Below are 23,033 nucleotides of genomic sequence, written 5' to 3'. Positions count from 1 at the left end.
CAAAAATTTATAAGATGTAACTCAAATGACATTGCATTTCTCCCAGGGAAGCTATTGTGGGTTCATTGTATTTGGAGGCTCTCAATACCAGTTATAACCTCAGATATGCAGATAACAACATCCTTATGGCAGAAAGTGAAGAGGAACTAAAAAGCCTCTTGATGAAAGTGAAAGAGGAGAGTGAAAAAGTTGGCTTAAAGCTCAACATTATGAAAACTAAGGTCATGGCATCTGGTCCCATCACTTCATGGGAAATAGATGGGGAAACAGTGGAAACAGAGTCAGACTTTATTTTTTGGGCTCCAAAATCACGGCAGATGGTGATTGCAGCCATGAACTTAAAAGGCGCTTACTCCTTGGAAGGAAAGTTATGACCAACCTAGATAGCATATTCAAAAGCAGAGACATTGCTCTGCCAACAAAGGTTGATCTAGCCAAGGCTATGGTTTTTCCAGTGGTCATGTATGGATGTGAGAGTTGGACTGTGAAGAAAGCTGAGTGCCGAAGAATTGATGCTTTTGAACTGTGGTGTTGGAGAAGACTCTTGAGAGTCCCTTGGACTGCAAGGAGATCCAACCAGTCCATCCTAAAGGAGATCAGTCCTGGTTGTTCTTTGGAAGGAATGATGCTAAAGCTGAAGCTCCAGTACTTTGGCCACCTCATGTGAAGAGTTGACTCATTGGAAAAGACTCTGATGCTGGGAGGGATTGGGGGCAGGAGGAGAAGGCGATGACAGAGGATGAGATGGCTGGATGGCATCACGGACTCGATGGACGTGAGTTTGAGTGAACTCCGGGAGTTGGTGATAGACAGGGAGGCCTAGCGTGCTGCGATTCATGGGGTCACAAAGAGTCGGACATGACTGAGGGACTGAACTGAACTGAACTGAATACCAATTGAAATAGGCTTCCTGTTATTTGTTGTCTTACATCCTTTTTCTAATTAACTGTGTAGATAAACTAATTTGGGAATTTCCAATAAGCCCCAAGTTGGCCGATTTAATTGTAAATCACCCCAGGTAGTTATAGTCCAGCAAGATAAACACTTCCAGGACTGGAGTGCATAGCTCTTACACAGGAGTTCCAGGGGGGCTGCTCTATAGCCTTACCTTTGGTGGTGGTGGTTTAGTTGCTAAGTCGTGTCCGACTCTTGCGACCCCACGGACTGTAGCCCGCCAGGCTCCTCTGTCCATGGGATTCTCTACATAAGAATACTGGAGCCTTACCTTTAGAGAGTAAAAATTTCATTTTTCCAAGAGTGATTAATCACCACACCAAAATGGGAAACAAAGTCCTGAAAACTGGCACAGAGGACACTGAAATAGAACAGAACGTCTTCTAAGGTGGGAGGTTCAGGTACAGGGCTGAGCACCACAAGCCAGGACCACCTAAGAAAAGGGCAGATCTCAGTGCACTCTGGTAGGTGCTTTATTCCAGTCGGCGGTGATGCTGGAGTGAGGGCAGAGGCAGGTCACTCTGTATTCCATTTGTTTGATCAGGTCAAAGAAAGAAGTGCAGAAGGCTGCAAATAAGAAAAGAGTTTGTTTGGTCTTACGAATTGCGATGTGGGAGTCACAGATTCCAGTAAAACTGAAATAGTGTTCCAAAGAAGAGAAAGAGTCAAGGGCTTATAATTATAGGCAAAAGCCATGAAGCTGGGAATTTCCTGGTAGTCCAATGGTTAGGACTGTGTGTTTTCACGGCCAAGATCAATCCCTGGTTAGGGAACCAAGATCCTCCAAGCTGTGCAGTGTGGCAAAAAAAGGAAAAAAAATTAAAGAAAAACTGCACTTGTATTAAAAGCCATGAGGCTGGACTCTAATGTAAGAAAGTAAGTGTTTGTCCTTAAGGGATGGCTGTTTTAAGTTCTTCCTAAGGTAAGTGTTTGATGAGTACCTGAGTATTAGCCTCTGGATGAATATAGATGTTCTGGACAAGAACAAATTCCATCAGATTCCATCTAGGCTAAGACAAGCACAAGTCACACTTCCTCAATGGCATCCAGGCTCTATATTTAGAGAGCTCTAACAAATACCAAGTCCATTTGGATTTTCCTTTCACAAGGGGGCTGCCCAGCTAAGTAAAACATTATTTTGGGGTTAATATTTGATAAGCTAAGAGATAAGGGCTTGATTCAGTAGACTGAGTGCAGAGGCTTGCCCTCACCAATAGGGTAGAAATCCATCGAGGGACCTAATGAAACAAAAGGCAAATGAAGGGCAAATTCACTGTCTCTTCTTGAGCTGGAAAATCTCTTTGTTCCTGCCTTTATAGACATCAGAAGCTATATCTTCTCCTCTCCCTGCCCATCCCTGTCCCTACCTTCCCGCCCCTCCTTCCCTCTGGCTCATTCCACTCCACTGGCCTCCTGCTGCTCCTTCAACATTCCAGGCTTGCTCCAGCCCCTGAGCATTTGTTCCAGCTGTTTCCTCTGCTGAAAACCCTATGTAACGTTGCAGCTTCCCCCACCAGCCTGGGACACTTCATCTGCTTTTTCTTCTTTTTGTCCAAAGCACTTATCACCTTCTAACATACTGTCATGATTACTTATTGTGTATCTATCTACCCTCTGCTGGAATGCAGATTCCATGAGGGCAGAGATCATTGTGTTTGCTGATAAAGTTTAAAATAGTGCCTGGTACAGAGGAGGTGCTAAATAAATATTTACTAAAGAATTGTGAGGATTCAATGTGGCATTGCAAGTAAAGCATTTATAATGGTGCCTGGCTCATACAAAATTCTCAATAAATAGCAGATACTGTTATGATGCTTGAGGAGACCTCACCTCCATCCTTGCTTGGGCCAGCCAGCCTCCTCACAGTCTGTCTCAGAAGGTGTTGCTTCTGAAGCCAAGCAGGACCCTGTGGGGCTTCCACATATAAATCCTTTCTGCATCCCCATTTCTTGTTTGTAGAAAAACAGGCTTTCATCAGCCTCCACGACCTTCCCTGTTCCATCTAGTTAAGGCTATGGTTTTTCCTGTGGTCATGTATGCATGTGAGAGTTGGACTGTGAAGAAGGCTGAGCGCCAAAGAATTGATGCTTTTGAACTGTGGTGTTGGAGAAGACTCTTGAGAATCCCTTAGACTCAAGGAGATCCAACCAATCCATTCTGAAGGAGATCAGCCCTGGGATTCCTTTGGAAGGAATGATGCTAAAGCTGAAACTCCAGTACTTTGGCCACCTCATGTGAAGAGTTGACTCATTGGAAAAGACTCTGATGCTGGGAGGGATTGGGGGCAGAAGGGGATGGCAGAGGATGAGATGGCTGGATGGCATCACAGACTCGATGGATGTGAGTCTGAGTGAACTCCGGGAGTTGGTGATGGACAGGGAGGCCTGGAATGCTGCGATTCATGGGGTCGCAAAGAGTCGGACACGACTGAGCGACTGAACTAACTAAGTTCGAGCAGTTGCTAATCAGGGAAGGGAGGGGATGTAGAAACAAAGGAGGGGCAGTGAAGAGAAAATAGTGCAGTCTTGAGGCAGGGTCCTGGTCCTCCTGAATGAATATACATAGCAATACCTTTGAGTTATTCTGCAGGAACCCATGTCCGGTAACACTTCTGCTAACAGCAGATGTCATCTTAAGTTAATAAAGTAATTAATTCACTTATTTAAACCATTAATTACTCTAATTTCTTCTTAGTCTCCTACTAGATTCCGTTCATCCTTTGGTTACAATTTAACACGATTCTCATTCAGAGATGTAGGTTAGGCAGGATCCATCTGCCATTAAAGCATCTTTTATTGCTGCCAGATTGTAACTACATAATCTTTATATTAACAAAGACCTAACTATTTGTCTTCCATAAGAGTAGAAGCTCCCTGAGGGCAGGTCTGGGCTTCATTTACTATTTGTTCCCTGGTCTCCCAGCTCAATGCCCAGCATGAAGCAGGTGCTCAGTAAATGTTGGGGGAATCAATAGATGAACATACTCCTTTCTAGAGGTTTAGAGTTCGGAGGAGAAGGGGACGGCCGAGGATGAGATGGCTGGATGGTATCACGGACTCGATGGACGTGAGTCTGAGTGAACTCCAGGAGACGGTGATGGACAGGGAGACCTGGCGTGCTGCGATTCACGGGGTCGCAAAGAGTCGGACACGACTGAGCGACTGAACCGAACTGAACTGAAACTAGCGACAGATTGAAGACAACATTTGGAAGGAGCTTTGATGATCTCTCTTTTGGTTGAGCAAATTGAAAATCAGAGCATCTGAGAGTCTTGCCTATGAAGACTCAGCAGCCCAGGGTTGCCATCTTCCCATCAAAGCAGAGTTTCTAAGGGGTGGGTGAGGGCGGGAAGCACTTCTGATTTTACTGCAGCATCACCTCCTGCAGGAAGCCTTTACAAATCCCCTGGGGGACAGTCATTCTCAGTTCCTCTGAATTTCCAAAGTTTATCCCTTTCTAATTATTCTATGGTTTCCCCCCAGAGCCCCAAATTATAGCTGCTAGTCTGTCTCCCTTTCCTGGGGATTGTGCGCTCCCCAGAGCAAAGCTGGAGCAAGCACCCCTCTGGAATCACCTGGCCCAGGTTGGAGTCCCTGCTCCACAACTTACTAGCTGTGTGACCGTCGTTTAAAAACTGGACTTCTCTGGGCTCTCCTCTGGAAAGTGGCTGAGTCATGTCACAGACCTGATGGGGCTGTTGAGGAATAGAATTTGATCAGGCAGATTAAATGCTTGGCTTTAACTTTGTTAAGCTTCAAGGTCCTGTTTCTCAACAAAGCTAGGGCGAGCAGCAAGAATTTGGGGGAAAGCGTACAGAACTGGAGTCGGGAGCTCTGATTTTTGGTCCTGAAAGGCCGAGTGACCTTTGTCCGCCTTCCCTCTAGGTCGCGCGGGTCCCGGGACTGAGCTTGGACGGAGGTTCTCCTGGAGAGGCCCCTCCCGGCTGGTGACATTCTAAGATTCCAGGAGCGAAAGAGTTTGGGGATGGGGGAAGGGTGGGGGTGGGGGAGGCGAGGCGAGCCCGATTGGCCCCTGCGCGCCACGTGTCGGGCCCGGGAGCCGAAGACTGTCCTGGCCCGCCCCTGCGCTGCGACTGCTGCAGCTCTGCTAACGGGCTCTGACCCAGCGAGCTCCGCGTCCGCGTCCGCGTGTCGGTCTGCCCCTCTGTCCGTCCGCTACGGGAGGCTTCCGCCGCGGGGTGAGTAGGTTGAAGCTGGAGACGGGATCGCTCCAGGGGAGCCCCCCACCCCACTCGGGGCGGGGGGCGGTTGTAGGGACCTGAAGGGAGAGCCGTAAACGCCCAGTCATCGCTGACCCACGCCGCCGCCGGCTCCGGGGAGGGTCGCGGGGACCGGGAACTCGAGGGCATGGTAACCCGAGAGGGTCGCGGGCAGCGTGTGTCTGAGGCAGCGCAGTGGAGCAAATCCACGGCCGCGGGCGGGGAAGCGGAGGCGGAGGGCGCGCGGACTGCGGCTTGGAAAGGAGAAAAGAAGAGGAGGAGGGAGGGAACAGGGGGTGCTGCGCTGCAGAGTGTGGAGGAGGGGCGGGGGCCCCGGGACCCCTGCCGTGAGGGGCTTGAGCGACTTAGAAGGCCCCGGGTTGGAGGCACCTGGGTGGGGGTTTAAGGGCCCGCAGGGAAGGGTGTGGCTGCAGCCGAAGACTGGGCAAAAAGAATCAGACCCTGGGGCTACACCTGAAATGGCTTGTGTGTGTTCCCGAGGGAGGGCCCTTTGTATGCTGACTGAGAGGGGCGCTGGGCTGTCCACAACTCCAGGCCCCGTGGACCCTCCCGCCTTCTAGGGACCACTCCTGTCTTCTAAAGGAGACTCCCAGCTGGGCTCCAGGGGCCTTGTGATGGCGTGGAGGCCCCACCCTTCCTCCTGATCCCCTCAGTCCAGGGTTGGCCTTTCCGAAGCTTGGGGGCCTCAGATCACACCTCAGATATTAGCATGGGTGTGATTTTCCCTGAATCCAATCCTGGCTCCACCAGCAGCTTGCAGTGTGACCTTGAATCCCTAGCATTCCCTTTCTGAGCCTCAGTTTCTGTCTCCAAGTCCAGAACTGAAAAACCCAGCCCCTCTCAGAGGAAGCAATGGCTGTGAAAATTGATTTGTCAGCTGCAGAGAATGATGACAGATTTGGGAAGTCTTGATTACAGGCTTGGGAAGCTTGGCCTACCCAGCTCGGCCTTGCAAGGGGAAGGGGTAGGGTGGTCCTTTGCTTCCTCCCTCCCCTTCCTTTCCTCTCAACCTTGGTGGGTCTTCACTGACAATTCCAAATTTGGACATAGGCCCCGGAGTTTGTAAAAGAGCTCTGGTTTCCCTGGTCCGCCGTTTCCTCTCACTTCCCCTTCCTCCCCTACCCAAAGCACACCTTAAATTGCCGGCCCCACTGACCCAACCTGTTATCATGACCTTCTTAGCCTCCACTTTGGAGGTGAATGGCCTCCCAGTTTCAGTTGTCACGGACCCTGCCCTTCTGGCTGGCAAGCTCTGCACCAACACAGAGGGCACTGGCCTCGGGGTCAGTGAAAAGTTGGGTCACAGTTCCAGGCGCTGGGGTCCTTGGGCAAACCCCTTCCTGCTCTGTGCCTTAGTTACCCTTCTATAGGAAAGCCTCTTGCTGCATTGGTTGTCTAGGATTCAACTGTTCTGAGCTTTAGGATTGTGGGGAATAGGGTGGGGCAGAGGCACCCATCCCCCTGGGCAGCTGTGACAGTCACTCATCCATCTTTCTTTGCCTTCCACTCTTTGTTCCTGAGGCCCAGGCTGCTGGGATACAGAAAATATTTGTGGTTTCTGGGTAAGGGCCACAGCTGTTACTGGAGCAGACTCTGTCTTGGAGTGTGCAGAAGAGGGGGCTGCCCCTGGGAAGCCAGGGACCTGGCCTGTTGGGCTCATTCCTGAGACGGGGACGGGGAGCTCTGCAGTGTTGGGTCCCTGCCAGCGTCTGGAGCATCTGCACTGCAGCACCCAGAGGCGCTCCAGCCACACCCAGCCCCAGCCTCTGCCTTGCACTAGCCAGCGGGGGCCCCAGGCACACTACTACCGCTCTGGGCCTTGGTGCCTTCCTCTTTAGAGGGTTAAGAGCTGTGCCCAGGAGACCCAGCTGGTCAAATGGTTTGGGGCTGCTGGCTCTTCATGCACCATTCTAGAATTTTTCCACAGAGGTCCAGTCATGTCCCTAACCTCACCTCCCCCAACCTCTCCAAGATGCTTCCTGGGTGGGGACAAAGCGCAGGGTGTGGTCTCGACCCTGATTTTCAACTTGCCTGTTCCTCTAGCTCCATCTCAAAAGAGGAGAGGAAGTCTTGGGTCAGGGCGCCTTTATCCATCCTTCAAAACGTGTTGGTTTGGAATCCAGCCACATTCCCTTTCCTTTTGGGGTTGAGAAGCTCTCTCCAGAGACTGGCTAAGGAGGAATGCCTGGCCTTGGGTTCTCGGAGCCTCAGATCCCCGTCTGTAAAATGACAATGAGGTTGATATTCTCCCTCACAAGATTATAAAATGGCTGCTGCTGCTAAGTCGCTTCAATCCTGTCCGACTCTGTGTGACCCCATAGACTGACGCCCACCAGGCTCCCCTGTCCCTGGGATTCTCCAGGCAAGAACACTGGAGTGGGTTGCCATTTCCCTCCCCAATTATAAAATGGCATATGTGAAAAAGCGTTTTGTAAACTGAGAGCGCCCTGCCCAGAGAATCAGATGCTACTGCTGGAATCTCAGAAGGGTGTGGTGCTTGAGGAAGCAGATGACCTGAGCCTTGGGTTCCTCATCTACCAAACGCGTGTCTTTGTAAATAATAATAAAATAGTAACTTCTATTATTTATTGAACCTTGTAACTTACCAGGTCTTGGCTGAACACTTGATATGTTGGATGCTGTTACCATGCCCTTTCTGCAAATGTGGAAACTCAGTTCTCATATGTTTAGGGTAGAAAGAACACTAACATTTACATAGGGTGTCCTTTGTTCCGGGATGTCTTCTAAGCACTGTTGTTCCTTAGTCACTAAGTTGTGTCCGACTCTTTTGTGACCCCATGGACTGTAGCCCACCAGACTCCTCTGTCCATTGAGTTTCCCAGGCAAGAATACTGCAGTGGGTAGCCATTCCCTTCTCCAGGGGACTTCCCTATCCAGGGGTCAAACCCGTGTCTCCTGCATTGGCAGGTGGATTCTTTACCTCTGAGCCACCTGGGAAGCCCCCTTCTAAGCACTAGATATGTCTAAACTTTTTCTATGCTCACCACAACTCCTCTGAGGTAGGCACTAATTTATCCCCTATTTTACATTTGAAGCTAAGTACGTGCCCAAGGCCACTCAAGCTCCTGAACAGCAGATCGGGCTGCAGTCTCCGGCAGTCTGGCTCCTGCCTGTGTGCTGGGAGACACTGTGCTTTTTTGTTGCTCACAAAAGTGGCCTGAACTGGGATTCAAACCCAGGCCAGTCCAACTCCAAAGCTGGGCCATCCCAGATTGTCTCCTGGGGCCTTATCCTGTCTGAGGATCAATGGTTCTGGGTCAGGAGAGGGGAAGACACTGCTCTCTAAGAAATCCGAGTGCTGTGAGCTAGGGGGTGTGCCAGGGCACAGGGCCAGGAAAGGCATTTACTCTGGCTTCATTAAGGCAGGTCCTGGCAGGGGGAGGGGCCGGCCCTTGGTGTCTTCCTGCAGACTGTGGTGGGGAGGAGCCATCAGAAAAGGAGAAAGGGGAGGATCTAGATTTTGTAGCCCAGGGGCTTCCAAAGAGGGGTGCGCACACCCTGGGAAGCACTAAAGATGATTTACTAGGATGCCAGAAGAAATTGTTAGACTTCTTACTATATATATTTTTAATCTCATGCTCAAAAAGTATGTTTGTTTCATTTAATGAATGACCTTTTTTTTTTTCCTTCTGTTACTGGTGGTATATAGGATCCAAAAAAAAAAAAAAATTGCAGGTCACTGCACAAAAATTTGTCAGCTTCATTGAGGTGGGAGATTCATCTGTCCTATTATCTTTTCTACCCCCCAGCTCCTGCCAATGGGCATGCAGGAGGCACTCAATGTATTGAAAAACGAGGCCCTGCTTAATCACTAATGTTTTGTATGAGCAGGGAAAGTTGCTTAACCCCTCCAGTGATTTCCTCTCCTGGCTGTATAATGAGTTTGAAAATGGTTGGCAAGATGATTTCTTTTTATTCTATGATTTTTTTCAAAGGAGTCACTAAAGAAAGCATGGAAATTACTCAGGATCTTTCACTCAACAATCCTTATAAACCACCCTTGGTAGTAGGGGGTGCATTAAGGAAACATACACAATGATTTTCAGGAAAAGGTAAAAAGGTAAAGTGATTCTACCTTTATATCAGTCACACAGATATAAAAATGATCATGTGCAAAAGATTTTATTCTATTCAATAATCAGTGACTAGACCAGGCATATGTTAGAACCAGCTCAGAAGAGAATAAGTAGTTACTTTTATATCAAAAGGAATGTGCAAATGGAGGCAAACAGGTTTTTCCACCAGAGGTGAGGGAGGGGAAAGGGAGGGAAATCCACCCAACTTTTTATCAGAAAGGACAGAATGAGCATGTCTCCAAGAATTGGGTTTTTATAGATTTTTTTTTCCCTTGTAATACCTTGAAGACAAACAGCCTCCATCTAACTGAAGAATGATAAAGCGGTTGACCCAAGCCTCTCATGAGTAGATGGTTTCAGAATCACGCTGTTGTTCAAAGGTGGGAAAAGCCCCTCCTGGCTTCCTAGAAGAGTTAGAGTCACTTAGGAAAGTTTTCAAAAATTTCAAAAGCCCAGGCTTCATCTGTGGCCTGTTGAGTCTCTGGAGGTGGCCTTATGCTTTGCTAAGTTTGAAAAACTCTGCAGGTGGTTATTAATGAAGTCGGAATTGAAAAAGCACTGATTTTGATGCTAGAAGACTGGTTAGAAAGTGCTAGTGGAAGAGATTCCTGGTTTAGAGGGAAAGGGGATGTGGTGGTGGGTGAAGAGGAAGAGGAGGGCAAGCAAATCAGGAAGGATGTCAAGGGCCTTGAATGCTGAGCTCAGAGGGGGCCCTTGAAGGCCTTGGGGGGGCCTTGAAGGAGGCCCTTGGAGATGAGTGGGCAGTACCTTGGGCACTCCTGGGTCACAGAGGTTTGGGTGATTTTTTTTGCATGATTTTCCAGATTATTTATAAAATTTTCCTCAATTTGCCCTTACCCTCCACACTTGATCTCATACCCTAATTCTCAACATCTCTCTCCCCCCAAAAGTGCACTCAATTCCTCCAAAGCCGGCAGGCTGCGCTTTGAAGACAGAAGTGCTTTTTCTTATGCTGGTGCTTCTTCTCCCCTCTTTCTTCTCCTTCCTCTGCTTCATTCCATTGAGTCCATATTCTTGATTGTGTACTTCTGTCAGCCTGAACCCCTAATATGCATTTTACCTTTATGTATGTATAGCAGACGTAAAAGTGGAACATGAAGGGACAAGATCAATGCATTATTTCTATCTGTCTATTTAGTTGTGCCAGGTCTTAGATGAGGCATTCGGGATCTTTAGCTGCGTCTTGTGAACTCTCAGCTGTGGCATGTGGAATCTAGTTCCCTGACCAAGGATTAAACCTGCGCCCCCTGCATTGGGAGCTCAGATTCTTAGCCACCGGACCACCAGGGAAGTCCCAAGATCAGTTTAAAAAGTTGTAAGTTGTAGTATTCTCATCCTGCACCCCAATGGATCATTGTGTCTGGTACCCCACTTTGGAGACCACTGCTCGAATGGCAATGATTGTTTTAACAGAAGCTAAGTAAGTAAATGAGTGAAGTTGCTCAGTCGTGTCTGACTCTTTGCGAGCCCATGGACTGTAGCCTACCAGGCTCCTCTGCCTATGGGATTTTCCAGGCAATAGTACTGGAGTGGATTGCCATTTCCTTCTCCAGCGGATCTTCCCAACCCAGGGACGGAACCCCGGTCTCCCTCATTGTAGACAGAGCCGCCAGGGAAGTCCGCTTAATGGAAGCTAGCACCACTAATTCAACATTTACTCTGCACTTCACCATGCTAAGTATTTTACCTGCCTTACTGTATTGAATATTCACAAAAACTTTGAGATGATCATTTTAGAGGTGAAGAAACTGAGTAAGGGAGAAATGATGCAATTCACCCATGGCCATGAGCAGTTAGCATTTGAATTTAGGCTGTGACTGCAAAGCCTACAGTCTTAATTACAAAATGCCACGCTGTGTCCTTTGTAAATGTTTGGGACTTTATTTTGTAGATGTGGAAATTGAGATTCATGTTTAGGTAACTTAGAAAATTACAAATTGCTAGGGGGTAAAGCTGTGACTGGGTCTGACCTCCAAGGCCATGCCTTTTGCAGGACTTGGACGAGACTTTCTGTCTGGTTCTTGGTTTCCGCAGTGCTATAGTTGGGCATTGGTGGTCGAGCCAGCCCTGGTATTCTGTACCCCAGAGTGTTCCTCCTGGAGTCAGTCCTGTTTGCTGGCAGCCTGAAGAACTAAGGCAGGAGGTAGTCACAGCAGCACAAGGCCAGGAGGCCACTCTGCCTTGAATGGGTTTCTGGAATGATCTGTCCTGATGAACCTTCATGGAAATCCATGTCTGGAGAGATTCAGAGCTTCTGGGAGGAGAGAGACACCAGTGTAGGGTGGCCATACCTGCCAGTCTTGATAAGCTGTTTCAACCAAGATGATGAAACTTGCATATTGAGGGTGGGATGGGGATAGAGAGGAGTCCTGTGGCCTTGGGGGAGAACTCTCCCAGGACTGATGTTCTGAGATTTTGCTGTGAGAATCCCTGGTTGGTATCTGCAAAAGTCTTTCACACCCTCTTTCGGTTTTCCCAAAGATGGGGTAACATTGTCCACAGTTTGCTGATGAAGAGACTGAGGTTGAGAGAGGCAACCTAGCTTGTCTGAACAGAGGGGCAGGCTGGGAACCGAACCTGGGTCTTTTCCTTTGGCCTCTTCTTCACTTCCCATTTCAGCGAGGGCTCATTGCTATGGGGAGCCTTGTGATGACCTGAATATGGGAGGTGGAGAGGTGGGCCATTGTCTGAGCCTGACATGCCTTTATCTTTGTCTAGAAAGTGAGGGACTTGAAGCAGTGGGTTGTTAGATCTGGGATTCTGAAACACTGGATGTAAAACGTTTATTCAGGCAACTTGAGAAGTGTGGTCTGGGTCACCCTGGAAGGGATCAGAGCCCCTCGTAAAGCCTCAGTGGCGCCTCTGTGATTAGCTCCAGAGCTTCCCCCAGCCCTCAAAGGAGGGGCTGTCGAAGCTCAGCTCCTTTGAACTGCACTCAGAACATGCAGTTCTGGACGATGTTTGCTTTCTATGTATACACAAGACATGCACTCACAAGAGGCACATACAGACTGCTCTCAAAACCCAGAGCATTTTCCCAAAGACTTGGCGTCCCCTCCTCTGAGCCATCCAGATGGGCCTGAGCTGCCGCCAGCTGCTAAAGTTTCCAGCAACAAGGCCAAAGAAAAATGCTTTGAAGCAGGAGATGCAGGTGACTTCCTGCTCCTCTTGTGGTCCCTTTCCTCTGCTGACTTTGGTGCTCACTCACGTTTGCCCACACCGTCCCCCTGGCCTGAGGAAACCCATAGCTGGCTCCTGGTCGAACCCCTCGGGGTAGACGTGGGCTCCCTACCCGCTGGCGGAGTTTCCATTTCCTGCTGCTGCTGCTGCTGCTGCTGCTAAGTCGCTTCAGTCATGTCCAACTCTGTGCGACCCCATAGACGGAAGCCCACCAGGCTCCCCCATCCCTGGGATTCTCCAGGCAAGAACACTGGAGTGAGTGGCGAGCTCAAGTTTGTACCAGAGGGCCCTTGGTTGTCAGGAAAACAAGCAGGGTTTCCTCAAGCTCCGCTCTGAGCTCTCTGCGGTTGCAGGCAAATCGCTGCACTCTGCTCTTCACTCAAGTCTGTCTGCTAACTTGCTGTTTGGGGGACTTGAATTCAGGCAGTAGGGACACATAGATAAACACGACAGAGCCCTGTCCTTAGAATATCACCCAGCACACTGAAGGCCACCACTTACTGAGAACACATCTCTGCCTGGCCTTGGCATAAGTTGAGTCTCATCCTCCAACTCCCCAAGGCAGGAAGAGGAAGGCCCCAGTTTTGTACTTGAGATAACCTTGAATTCAGAGATGAGCAATGTGCCCAAAGTCACATAGCGAGTAAGTGACAAAACAGACTTGAGCCCAGGTCTGCCTGTCTGACTCCAAACCTGTGTTCCCACTCTCTTGCGGGTCTCCAGTGGCCCCAGAGTGAGAGCAGGATTATGCTCTGAGATCAGGAGCTGATTTCCCCTTAGTGTGTGGGGGTGTAGGATGGGGGTGATGGTATGTGAAGACCTGGAAAGCAGGCAGGTTAAGCATCTCCTTCGTTTATACCCTCTGTTCTGGTTCAGCTCCCTGTGGGGTCTTACTGTATTTAAGTCTGATAAGAGTTTGTTACTTTTACTTTTAAAAAGTAATACATAGACCTGATTTTAAAAGATCAAATTGTACAGTCCCAATTAAATGGAAAGCACTAGTCCTTCTTTCTTCCTCTAATCCCAAGATTGCATCTCTTCCATCTCTGCCCATCTGCCAAGAGGGCTTCATAGCCCAGCCCCTCCACCCTTCTCTTCCCCTTTCCAAAGCAGTTAACATTCCCTTTTGCATTTCTTTTGGGGTAAGATGTTTGTTTCTTTTTCCTGCCCTGGAGGTTCTGTGTCCTGACACCCCTTTCAATAAGATTGGGTGTCCTGTTTGTTCATTCTCCACCCTCACCCATGATCTGTCCCATCAGAGAAAAACCCAAAGTCTTTACAGTGGCCTCAAGCACTGGTCCCTTGATGCCACATCCTACCAGTGCCCCCACCCCACTCCCTGCCACCATTCTAGCCACACTGAGCTCCTTGACCTCACTGCCCTCAGGTAGCAACATGGCTCATGATACCTCCAAACGCCCCAGCTGAGATCACACCCCTTGTCACTCTCTCCCGACCAAGTTTCAGCTTCTCTCGTTAGTTTTTATCATATGCATTTATTATTCTTCCCCATTATAGAGGGGGCTCCCGAAAAGCACAGGTTTTAGAAACTCTCTTGTTCACTGCTGTATACTCAGCATCTACAGCAGTGCCTAATCGGAGTAGATGCTAAAGAAACCAGAGCCCCTCAGATATTCACAGCCCGTGACCCACTTTCATGAAAGTGAAGTCGCTCAGTCGTGTCCAACTCTTAGCGACCCCATGGACTGCAGCCCACCAGGCTTCTCCATCCATGGGATTTTCCAGGCAGGAGTACTGGAGTGGGGTGCCATTGCCTTCTCCAACATACGTATATATTCTTTTTCAAATTCTTTTCCATTATGTGTTATCACAAGATATTAACTATATAGTAGGTCCTTGTTTATCCATTTTGTATGTAGTGATTCAATTTTAATCTGTATGATCTTGGACAAATTGTTTAACCTCCCCATCCTCAGTTTCCTCCTCTATGAGAAAAAGGACTTTGGTGCCAGAGGGGATTGCTGGAAGGGTTAGATGAGACAGCATCTGGGAAAGTGCCCTGCATGGCCTGGAGGAATCGTCTGGTCGGTGGGCATGTCCTCTCTTCCTCTTCCAAATCCTCTCAGTTCCACGAGTCTTTCCCATCATGGTGTGAGGCCCTGGACCCTGAAAAGTCCATCTGTTATCCTCCCAAAAATGTGCCTGTCCCTGAGCCGCGTCTTTGGGTGTGATTTAACCTGAAGGGCTGGAAGCAGTTGAGAAAGAGCAGGCGGAGCACATTCTCCCTTGGGAGGAAGGAAAGGTGGGGAAATCTGGGGGAAAGAATAGAGAGAGTCAAAGTGCAGAGGCATCTCATGGCATTTCTTTTTTCTCCACAGTGTTTTCTGCTGCAGAACCTGAGACCATGGCCAAACCAGCACAGGTAAGGAGGTTCTCCGCTTTCTGTAATACTTCCCCTGGGCCTGGGCTTTTCCTGGAGTCACTGGGCCTTCAGTACAGATCCCTGGTACCATCAGTTTGAGAGGAGCTAAAGAGGGTCTCAGGCTTTGCTTGCTCCTATTACAAGTCACAGCTCTTTCAGATGCAAGTGACCAATGAGAACACACAGCATCCTAAACACAAATTATGTGTATTGGCTCACATGACTGAGAAGCCCAGGGCTTCAGGTCTGGCTGGATCCAGGGGTCCATCTGATACTGTCTGGATTCTACCTCCATGACCTGGGTGTCATCTGGGTGGTTTCATTCTTGGACAGATTCTTCCTTGATTTCTCATACTAGCTACCAGAAGCTCTAGGCTTCCCTTCTGCTTCCTGGGCAACATGCAGGAAACAACATAATTTATACCACATGATTCCAGGGGAAGACCTGGGTTTGGTTTTCATTGGCTGGGCCTGGGTGACTTGGATCTGGGTAGTGGAGTTGCTCCTTCCTGAACTGCATGGACCAAGAGTGGCTCCCCCTGGCAGGGAGATGGATACTGGACTGGCAAAAACTTTAGACGATGCTCCCTGCTCTGGAGGTGAAAGTGTTCCCTGTCACTGGCATTTGGGATGAAGTTTCCCTGCCTTGGGCGGCCCCAGTCTTTCATGCCATCTGAGTACTTTGCCGGGCTGTAGAATTTGAGGTGTATCAGAGATGTTACTCCTGTGTGTAGCCAAGATTACGTTTCTGCCCTGGTCAGAAGTATTGCTCTGTGCCAGGGTTTGCCTGAAAGTGATCCCTGTCAGCTGGCCTTAGAGAAAAAGACATGGTCACTGAAACGATGGGGTTGAAAAGGAAGAATAAAACAAAGAGACCCCTGACTTGGCCCCTTTGGTCCTCACGTTGATCATAGAGCTATTGGCCACAGACATAATATAGGAGCTGCACAATCTTGGGTGAGTTCTTTACCTTCTTGGGGGCCCCAGTTTCCATTATGAGGTGATTGAGCTCTGTGATAACTAAACATTGTCCCCATCTTCATGACTTGCCACCCAATGCACGAAGGTCTTAAGGATATTTATTCACAATTCTTGAAGAGCACAGTGTGTTATATGATGTGAGATCAGTGCTCAAAAGAGTCTTAGCCATGGCCTCCCTGTCAGCCTCTGAGAGCACACTTTGCACAAGTGGCCTCTGTGACCGGAGAGGGTGTTAGTGGTTACAGACCGTGATCCAAGGCATAATTCTTGCTGCTCCCCACTTCCCATGTCGTCCTAGAGTTACTTCCAGAGAGATACTTGAATTGCAGGATGCCAGATGACCCTAGTGGACAGATCAGGCCCTGGGAGCCAGGTGGCCAGGACACGCATTTTTGGACTCCTGGTCCAGTGCTCCAAGACCCTACTGTCTGCCTGGCTGACCTGTGCTTTCTTGTCACCATGGACCTGCAAGCAAGAATTCCAGGAGGGCTCTAGGAGTCCCTTGTCCTGTGGGATGAGTTGAAGCCCCCTATGCTCATGCGTGGTGCTGATGCTCTGATGGGTGCTCTGGGAGCATGCAGGTTGAGGAACTAGGAACTGGAGAGAGTTACTTGGGAAGAGCAAGGGGGCCGAGAATAGAGGGGATCCTGGACCAGAGGGGAGAGAATGTAGTGTGTGCAGGGCAGTAAAAGCAATTTGGATGCTTGGAGTGTGAGGGCTAGGGGTGGGAGGAGGGAGCTGAAGACAGTACAGATCCTCCTTGACTTGCAATGGGGTTACCTCCCAGTAAACCCATGGTGAGTTGAAAATGTCTTAAGTTGAAAATGCATCTAACTCACCTACCCCACTGAACATCAGTGCTTAGCCTCGCCCACCTTAACTGTGCTCAGAACACTTATATAAGGCTGCTGTTGGGCTAAATCATCTAACACACAGGCTAGAGAAGAGTGAGAATGATCTTCCCTCCACTGAGTTGTAGTTTGTGTCTAATGCTCCTAATTCTTAGCACCCCAGCTCTGCTCCTAGTGTGCCCCTTTCCCAACACACATGCGTGCTCACACATGTACACATACAGGCACAGAACAAGCCACCCCATCTTTTCTCTGGTTCGGGTCACTCCCAGTTACTTCTGCTGTGACCCTTGTGCCATCCCCCCATCTTTCCTTCCAGAAGGGGGGACCTCAGTGGAGGGAAGATCATGCTTCTGGGACTCTGTGACATCACACAAGGTCCTGTGGCCTCTGTTTTGCAGAGGTGTTCTGGTTTGAACATAAAGGTGGCAATAAGAGCAGTCTGAGGACGGGGCAAGGGGGCTGGTGTCTGCAACTTCAGAGCTGCAGAGGGAGGCCTGGGGCAGGCCCAGTCCAGGCGGCTCTCAGGCAGAGTCCCTGCCACGCAGCCATCTCTCTGAGTCACATCGCTTCAGCTCCCGAGAGGCCTCAGGACGCCTGCCCAAGCAGCAGCCTGCGTGCAGCCCGGGGTCCCAGCTGCTCATCAGCTGGCCTCAGGGCCTGCTGAATATTTCAGGGTGGAAAGTCCCTACTCCTCCTCTCTCCCCTCCCTTTGTGGGGTACAGGGCCAGGAAACTGTCTGCGGGGGGGAGTGGCAGGCAGTCAGGGTGAGGTGAAGGAGCAGTGTTGGCCACTCAGGTGGCGCTTGGAAATGGCAAATTCACCAGGTTGGTGTGAGAATGACTGACGGTGGGAAACCTGGGCGATTTGAAGGACTGTTTCTGCGTGTCTAAATGTGACCAGTGCTGGGGTCGCTGGAGCCCCCCTCTCCCAGTGGCTGTGATCGTGCTGGCAGGCTATTTATTATCATTGTGCAAAGACCCACAGAGGGAGAAAGACTGCCATGCTGCAGGCCAAGCCCACCGCTAAGGGAGCCTTTTGATCGGGCCTTGTGTCTGAAGTTAGACTTCTCTGCTCCATACAGCCTCGTCTTTCAGCTGCAGCCTCTGTCCTCACCCTGGGGTGAGGAGGGGCAGGGGCCGGAGGGAAGGTGGCAGCGTGCTGCCAGGACCTCTGCCCTTCTTCCTGGGGGCTCCGCTGCCGTCTTGCCCTCTTCTCCTTCCTTCCTGGCCACTTACAATCCCACCATTGTGGCAGCTTTGGACATCCGCATAAGCACTGAAGAATCTGGGCCCGCCTCTCTGAGTGCTCCTGCTTGCTCTTAGCTCCGGACCTCTGCCATGCTGCGTCTCTCTGTGAAGCCTTTCCTCCCCTCCCCCACCCCTTGGGCCAGCTGTTGCTCATCCTTTATCTCTCTGCTCTGCTCGACTTAGACTTCCCTTCCAGGAAGTCATTGATCTGCTCTGGGCGTGTTCACAGTCACATATCCGCTCACACACCTGTCTACTTAAGAAGCCAGTAGAGTGCCTAGTTGTGCCAAGCCCTGAGCTAGGTGCTGGGGTGACACAAGTTACATGGGCAAGATGGACTCTCGTGGAGCTTTCTAAAGGGAGTGTCTCTTTTCTGGTCCGGGTAGTTGGCCTGTGTTACTCTTTCCTTCTCTGCCCAGCAGTGCGATTAGGTTGCAGGGGATTCACGGGTGGCGGGAAGGGAGCTGTATCCCTTTCTGGTCGTCCATTTTGCCAGAACTTTAAATAGCACTTCTGTGCCCACGCGTGCATACCTCGGAGGAGCCAGCAATGGCAGACATAAACCACAGGGCCCCTGAACGCCTGGCCAGGCCCTGCGGTGTGGGCGTTGGGAGACCCAGGAGATGGTCCGGAGGCTCACGGGCTCCCATGCACTCCTTATTTTTTCAAACAGGATTATGTGAGCCACCCCACCCGTTCCGATCCCCTCATCCAGCTTGAATCGCCCTCCACTCTTTTCCTGCATTCCTGGATTATTTATTACTAGCTCTGTGCTAATTTGTAGGCTAGTCTCTCTCCTCCGCTGGGTTGGAAGCTCATGAAAGTCAGGCTTGGGTCTTCTTTCTCCCGTCATCTTCAACCCTTCGTGTAGCGAAGGCCTGGCACAGGCTAAGTGCCCAGTCGCCACACAGTGTGCCTAGTGCCCCAGGCTCTGGCATCCTCCACTCAGCTCTTGGTTGCTCTCCGGGCCCCGTGGTTCTCGGGGCTGTGTGTCCGACCCACATCTGACTTCTCTGTGAACAGCCCTTTGTGCATTCAGGTTTAACATCTAAGATTCGCTCCCCACCTTTGCCCCAACGACCCAGCCAGCTTGTCCTCAGATACCAGCTCACGGCTCAGTTTACTGGGCCCAGAGGAGTGGCACCTCATCAGGGCAGATTCTGAGGGTGACTCTGGGCCTCCCACTCTAGGCCAAGGCACCCCTCTCCCCCTTGGAAGCTGGCAGCTGCAAGGTTTCTGGAGCTGGAGAACAAAGGGTCACTGGACAGAGATGTGAGTTCTGTGGCTTCCCTTTGTGGGGCTCGGTTTCTTTGCTTCTGTGACAGAGATCATCTTAAGTGCTTCTACAAAATGCCATAATAATCACATTTATAAAGGTGAAAGGGCTTTCTACACCGCAGAGAGACATAAACACATGAGGGGCTCTTGTTTGTTTTGCAGAAACCATTCCCACCCCCTGCACTCAGTCTGGGCTCTTATCTGTCCCAGGTTCTGGGAAGGTGATGCAGAGCTCGAGGCTTGACTGAGCCTTCCTGCCACAGGGAAAAGGCACTGTCCTTGGGGCAGTTGCTGGCAGGAGGTACGGGGAGAGCCCTCCCTACCCTGGCTGTGGCTTTCTGTAGCCGGCTCTCCGCTTTAGGGGCAGGGAGCTGAGCCACTGTCCGGGTGAGTGGTCGCGGTCTGGGGTGAGGCAGTGCAGGTGAAGATGGAGAGACGTGGCAGATTCTGTTGCATTGTCTTTGTTCAGTCCAAAGACTGAAAATACCCCCCGGCTCTTGCCATGCCATTATGGAGACTGAGTTTGGGGATTTGTAACGAATATCTGAGCATTTTAGGAGCAGCAGGGACTTTTATCCCATGGCCAGGGTTGGAAGGTAAGCTGGGGTTGGGACTGGGAGCCCTGTTCAGGGCCAGGTCAGCAGCTCACCCTCTGCTTGTCTCTCCACAGGGTGCCAAGTACCGGGGCTCCGTCTGTGACTTCCCCGACTTCAACCCCAGCCAGGATGCCGAGACTCTGTACAATGCCATGAAGGGCTTTGGTGGGTGCTCAGCCACTGCGGGGAAAGGGGCCTGCAGGGAAGGAAGCAGGACTCACCTAGGCTTGGGGGTGTCCCCCCTTTTGGTTATTCAGTCATTCTTTTGTCTCTCTCTCTCTTTTTTTTTTTTTTTGGCCACGATACATGGCATGCGGGATCTAAGTTCCCCAACCAGTGACTGAACCTGGGCCCCTGCAGTGGAAGTGCAGACTCCTAACCAGTGGACTGCCGGGACATCCCCTTGTCTCTTCGTTTTATAATTTTATAATGGACTCTTCCAACGGCGCTAGTGGTAAAGAACCCGCCTGCCAATGCAGGAGATATAAGAGATGCGGGTTCAGTCCCTGGCCCAGGAAGATCCCCTGGAGAGGGACATGACAGCCCACTCCAGTCCTCTTGCCTGGGGAATCTCACGGACAGAGGAGCCTGGTGGGCTATGATCCACAGGGTCTCAGAGTCAGACATGACTTGAGCGACTTAGCACACATGCCCGTTCCAGGCCATGCACATTCCAGGTCCACTTTACCAGTAGACCTGCCGCCCAGCTTGAGAGCGGCACTTGCTCACTCATGTAGCTGAAACATCAGGGTAGGTCCCCCTCCGGATAACATCACTTTGCCTTTTGTCTTGCGGGTAAGCACTACCCTCAATTTGCAGCTTATTATTTTCTTTTATTTCTCCTGTCAGTGAAAGAACCCATCCTGGATGTTAGGACACCTGGGCTTTTCTAAGCCAAGCTCACTGGGAGACCACGGGGGACTCCATGCTCCTCTCTGGGCCCCAGTTTCCTGGGGTGTGTGACGAGGAGCTAGATCATGGACCATCATGTGCTAGCATCTCTCTCAGAGGGGCTCACCAGGTCCCCACAGAGCCCCCCTCTGATGCCGCTGCCTCTCACGAGCAGAAGGCTGATACCGAGGACTGCAGGGAACACCCCTGTTGGGCTTCCTGGAGGCAGGGTGGGTAGGGTGACGGGTGCCTCCCCTCTTCTAGGCAGTGACAAGGAGGCCATCCTGGAGTTGATTATTTCCCGGAGCAACAGGCAGAGGCAGGAGATCTGCCAGAACTACAAGTCCCTCTATGGCAAGGTAACCATGGCAACCAGAGGGTTGGGGGCGGAGGAGGCATGCTCTGATTCATCCAGGCCCTTTCCTGAGTATTTTACTCCAGCTCGGCTTCTATGCTGGCACTTCTGCCCTCCTTTTTTCTTCTCTCAGTCAGGCAGGGATCATCCAACCATAATTGCATCTAGCGCACCTGCCAGGCACTGTGCTAGGGGTTAGGGCTACCCAGATAAATAAGACCCGAGGATGTCAACCTGTGGACTCACAGTGGGAGAGACACAGTGAACAAGTGAACACATAGCGGCAGGGAGGGGGCACTGTGCTTTGGACTGCAATCCTGCCGTCTGCTAGCTGCGTGCCTCTGGGCAGGTTACCTGATGTCTCTAAGCCCATTTCTGAAGGCCAATGATGGTATGTACCCCCAGAGTGACGATTAAGTTGGATTACTTCGCTCAGTGCCTGTACAGAATAAGTCCTCATTCAGAGTAATTCTTATCATTATAACTGCTCTTCCCCATCTTCTTCCATCTCCTCCTCCCTCCCGCAACCAGGATCTCATTGCAGACTTGAAGTATGAGTTGACGGGGAAGTTTGAACGACTGATTGTGGGTCTTATGAGGCCACCTGCCTATGCTGATGCCAAAGAAATTAAAGATGCTATCTCGGTAAGAAGCAGGGTCTCTGTGTGTGTGAGGGTTGGGGGTGTGGTTCGTGGGAGATTGCAGCTTCTACAGTGGAAATTCAGTGAGCCCTACACCCACCCCACACATAAGCCCTGCTTTGAGGCAGCAGCCCAAGTCCTGTCCCAGAGGGTGCCATGGTCCCTCCACATGGACGGAGGTGACATAAGTGTTGGTGTGAGGCCCACCCTGTGAAAGGGGGCCCTGGGCCCACACCCTGCCCCAGTCGCTTATAGTCCTGAGGAAACAGGACATGGGGATGTGGAAACAGATTGTGTCCAACACCCAAAGGCCGGCGGCCTGGTAAAGGAGATCGGGAGGACAGGCCCTGGGTTTGGGGTGGCTGGAGAGGGCATCACAGAAGATGAGGGGATCGAGTTGGGCCTGAAGCCTGGAGAAGGTTTGGTTAACCAGAATGGGCAGGTCATTCTAGGCTGGAGAGGAAGTGGTTGTGGAAGTGTGTTCAGGATATGAGGGGCCGCCCAGTCTAGTGGAGGTGGACGGTTTCTCCCTACAAATCAGGGAGAGCTCAAAGGCCTTTGAGTGTAACTCGGCACTTTACAGTTTATAAAGTGCTATGATCTTTGTCTCAGATGAGCTATATGGACTTGTTTTCATAACCTAGTAAACTTAGCAGTGTAAGAGATTATCACATTCTCATTCTTTTTGTGAGCTCGGCAGAGCAACTACAATTATTTCCATTTTAAGGATGAGAAAAGTAAGGCCCAGGATGATGAAGTTTTTTAATGAGTCATCACAAAGCAAGTCGCAGGCAGAGGCAGCACTAGAACACCCATCTTTAGATTCTCAGGGCTGCAGCTCTGGATCAATGCCTAAGACCTGTGTTAGGAACACCCTGAGTGCTGGGGGTTTCCCAGCTCTGACCACCCCAGGTTCCCAACTCGGGGATGGTAGCCTCCCATCTCAGGCCTTGACTCACATGCCCCTTCTTTCCTCCCAGGGCATTGGGACCGATGAGAAGTGCCTCATTGAGATCTTGGCTTCTCGGACCAACAAGCAGATCCACCAGCTGGTGGCAGCGTACAAAGATGGTGAGATGGGCAAGAGGGGCCATTCAGGGTTTTTCAGATGTGTAACGAAGGTGCTCACAAGAGTAGGGACCCTAAGACTCTACCCTTCCACCTTTTTTCCTCCTTCCCTCTGATCTGTCTGTCCATCCGTCTATCCATTTAGTAAGTACCTACTTTCTGCTGGGTTCGTAGCATATGGTGGTGGGCATCCATACCGTTCCTGCCTGAGAGCGTATGTATTAATGAGATAATGAGGGATATAGAT

General features: G+C 50.5%; 1 protein-coding gene across 8 annotated transcripts in view; it reads left to right on the top strand.

Moving 5' to 3' along the window:
- Positions 1–5,078: 5,078 nt before the first annotated feature.
- Positions 5,079–23,033, top strand: part of ANXA6 (annexin A6) — a 48,653-nt gene continuing 30,698 nt past the window's right edge. For 4 of the 8 annotated variants that reach the window (XM_060415931.1, XM_060415930.1, XM_042250998.1 and 1 more), the window contains exons 1-7: positions 5,079–5,152; positions 14,832–14,875; positions 19,148–19,229; positions 19,906–19,996; positions 20,987–21,081; positions 21,609–21,722; positions 22,699–22,789. In XM_060415931.1, coding sequence (XP_060271914.1) covers positions 19,984–19,996; positions 20,987–21,081; positions 21,609–21,722; positions 22,699–22,789 — 313 coding nt within the window. In that variant the 5' untranslated portion in view covers positions 5,079–5,152; positions 14,832–14,875; positions 19,148–19,229; positions 19,906–19,983. The remainder of the gene's footprint in view (positions 5,153–14,831; positions 14,876–19,147; positions 19,230–19,905; positions 19,997–20,986; positions 21,082–21,608; positions 21,723–22,698; positions 22,790–23,033) is intronic. The other 4 variants (XM_042250997.1, XM_060415928.1, XM_004008987.4 and 1 more) reach the window with 1 other exon arrangement.

The sequence above is a fragment of the Ovis aries genome, chromosome 5 (genome assembly GCF_016772045.2).
Source record: "Ovis aries strain OAR_USU_Benz2616 breed Rambouillet chromosome 5, ARS-UI_Ramb_v3.0, whole genome shotgun sequence".
Lineage (NCBI taxonomy): Eukaryota > Metazoa > Chordata > Mammalia > Artiodactyla > Bovidae > Ovis > Ovis aries.
The sequence above is the reverse complement of the archived record's forward strand: the minus strand, read 5'-3'. Positions and strand labels throughout refer to the sequence as shown.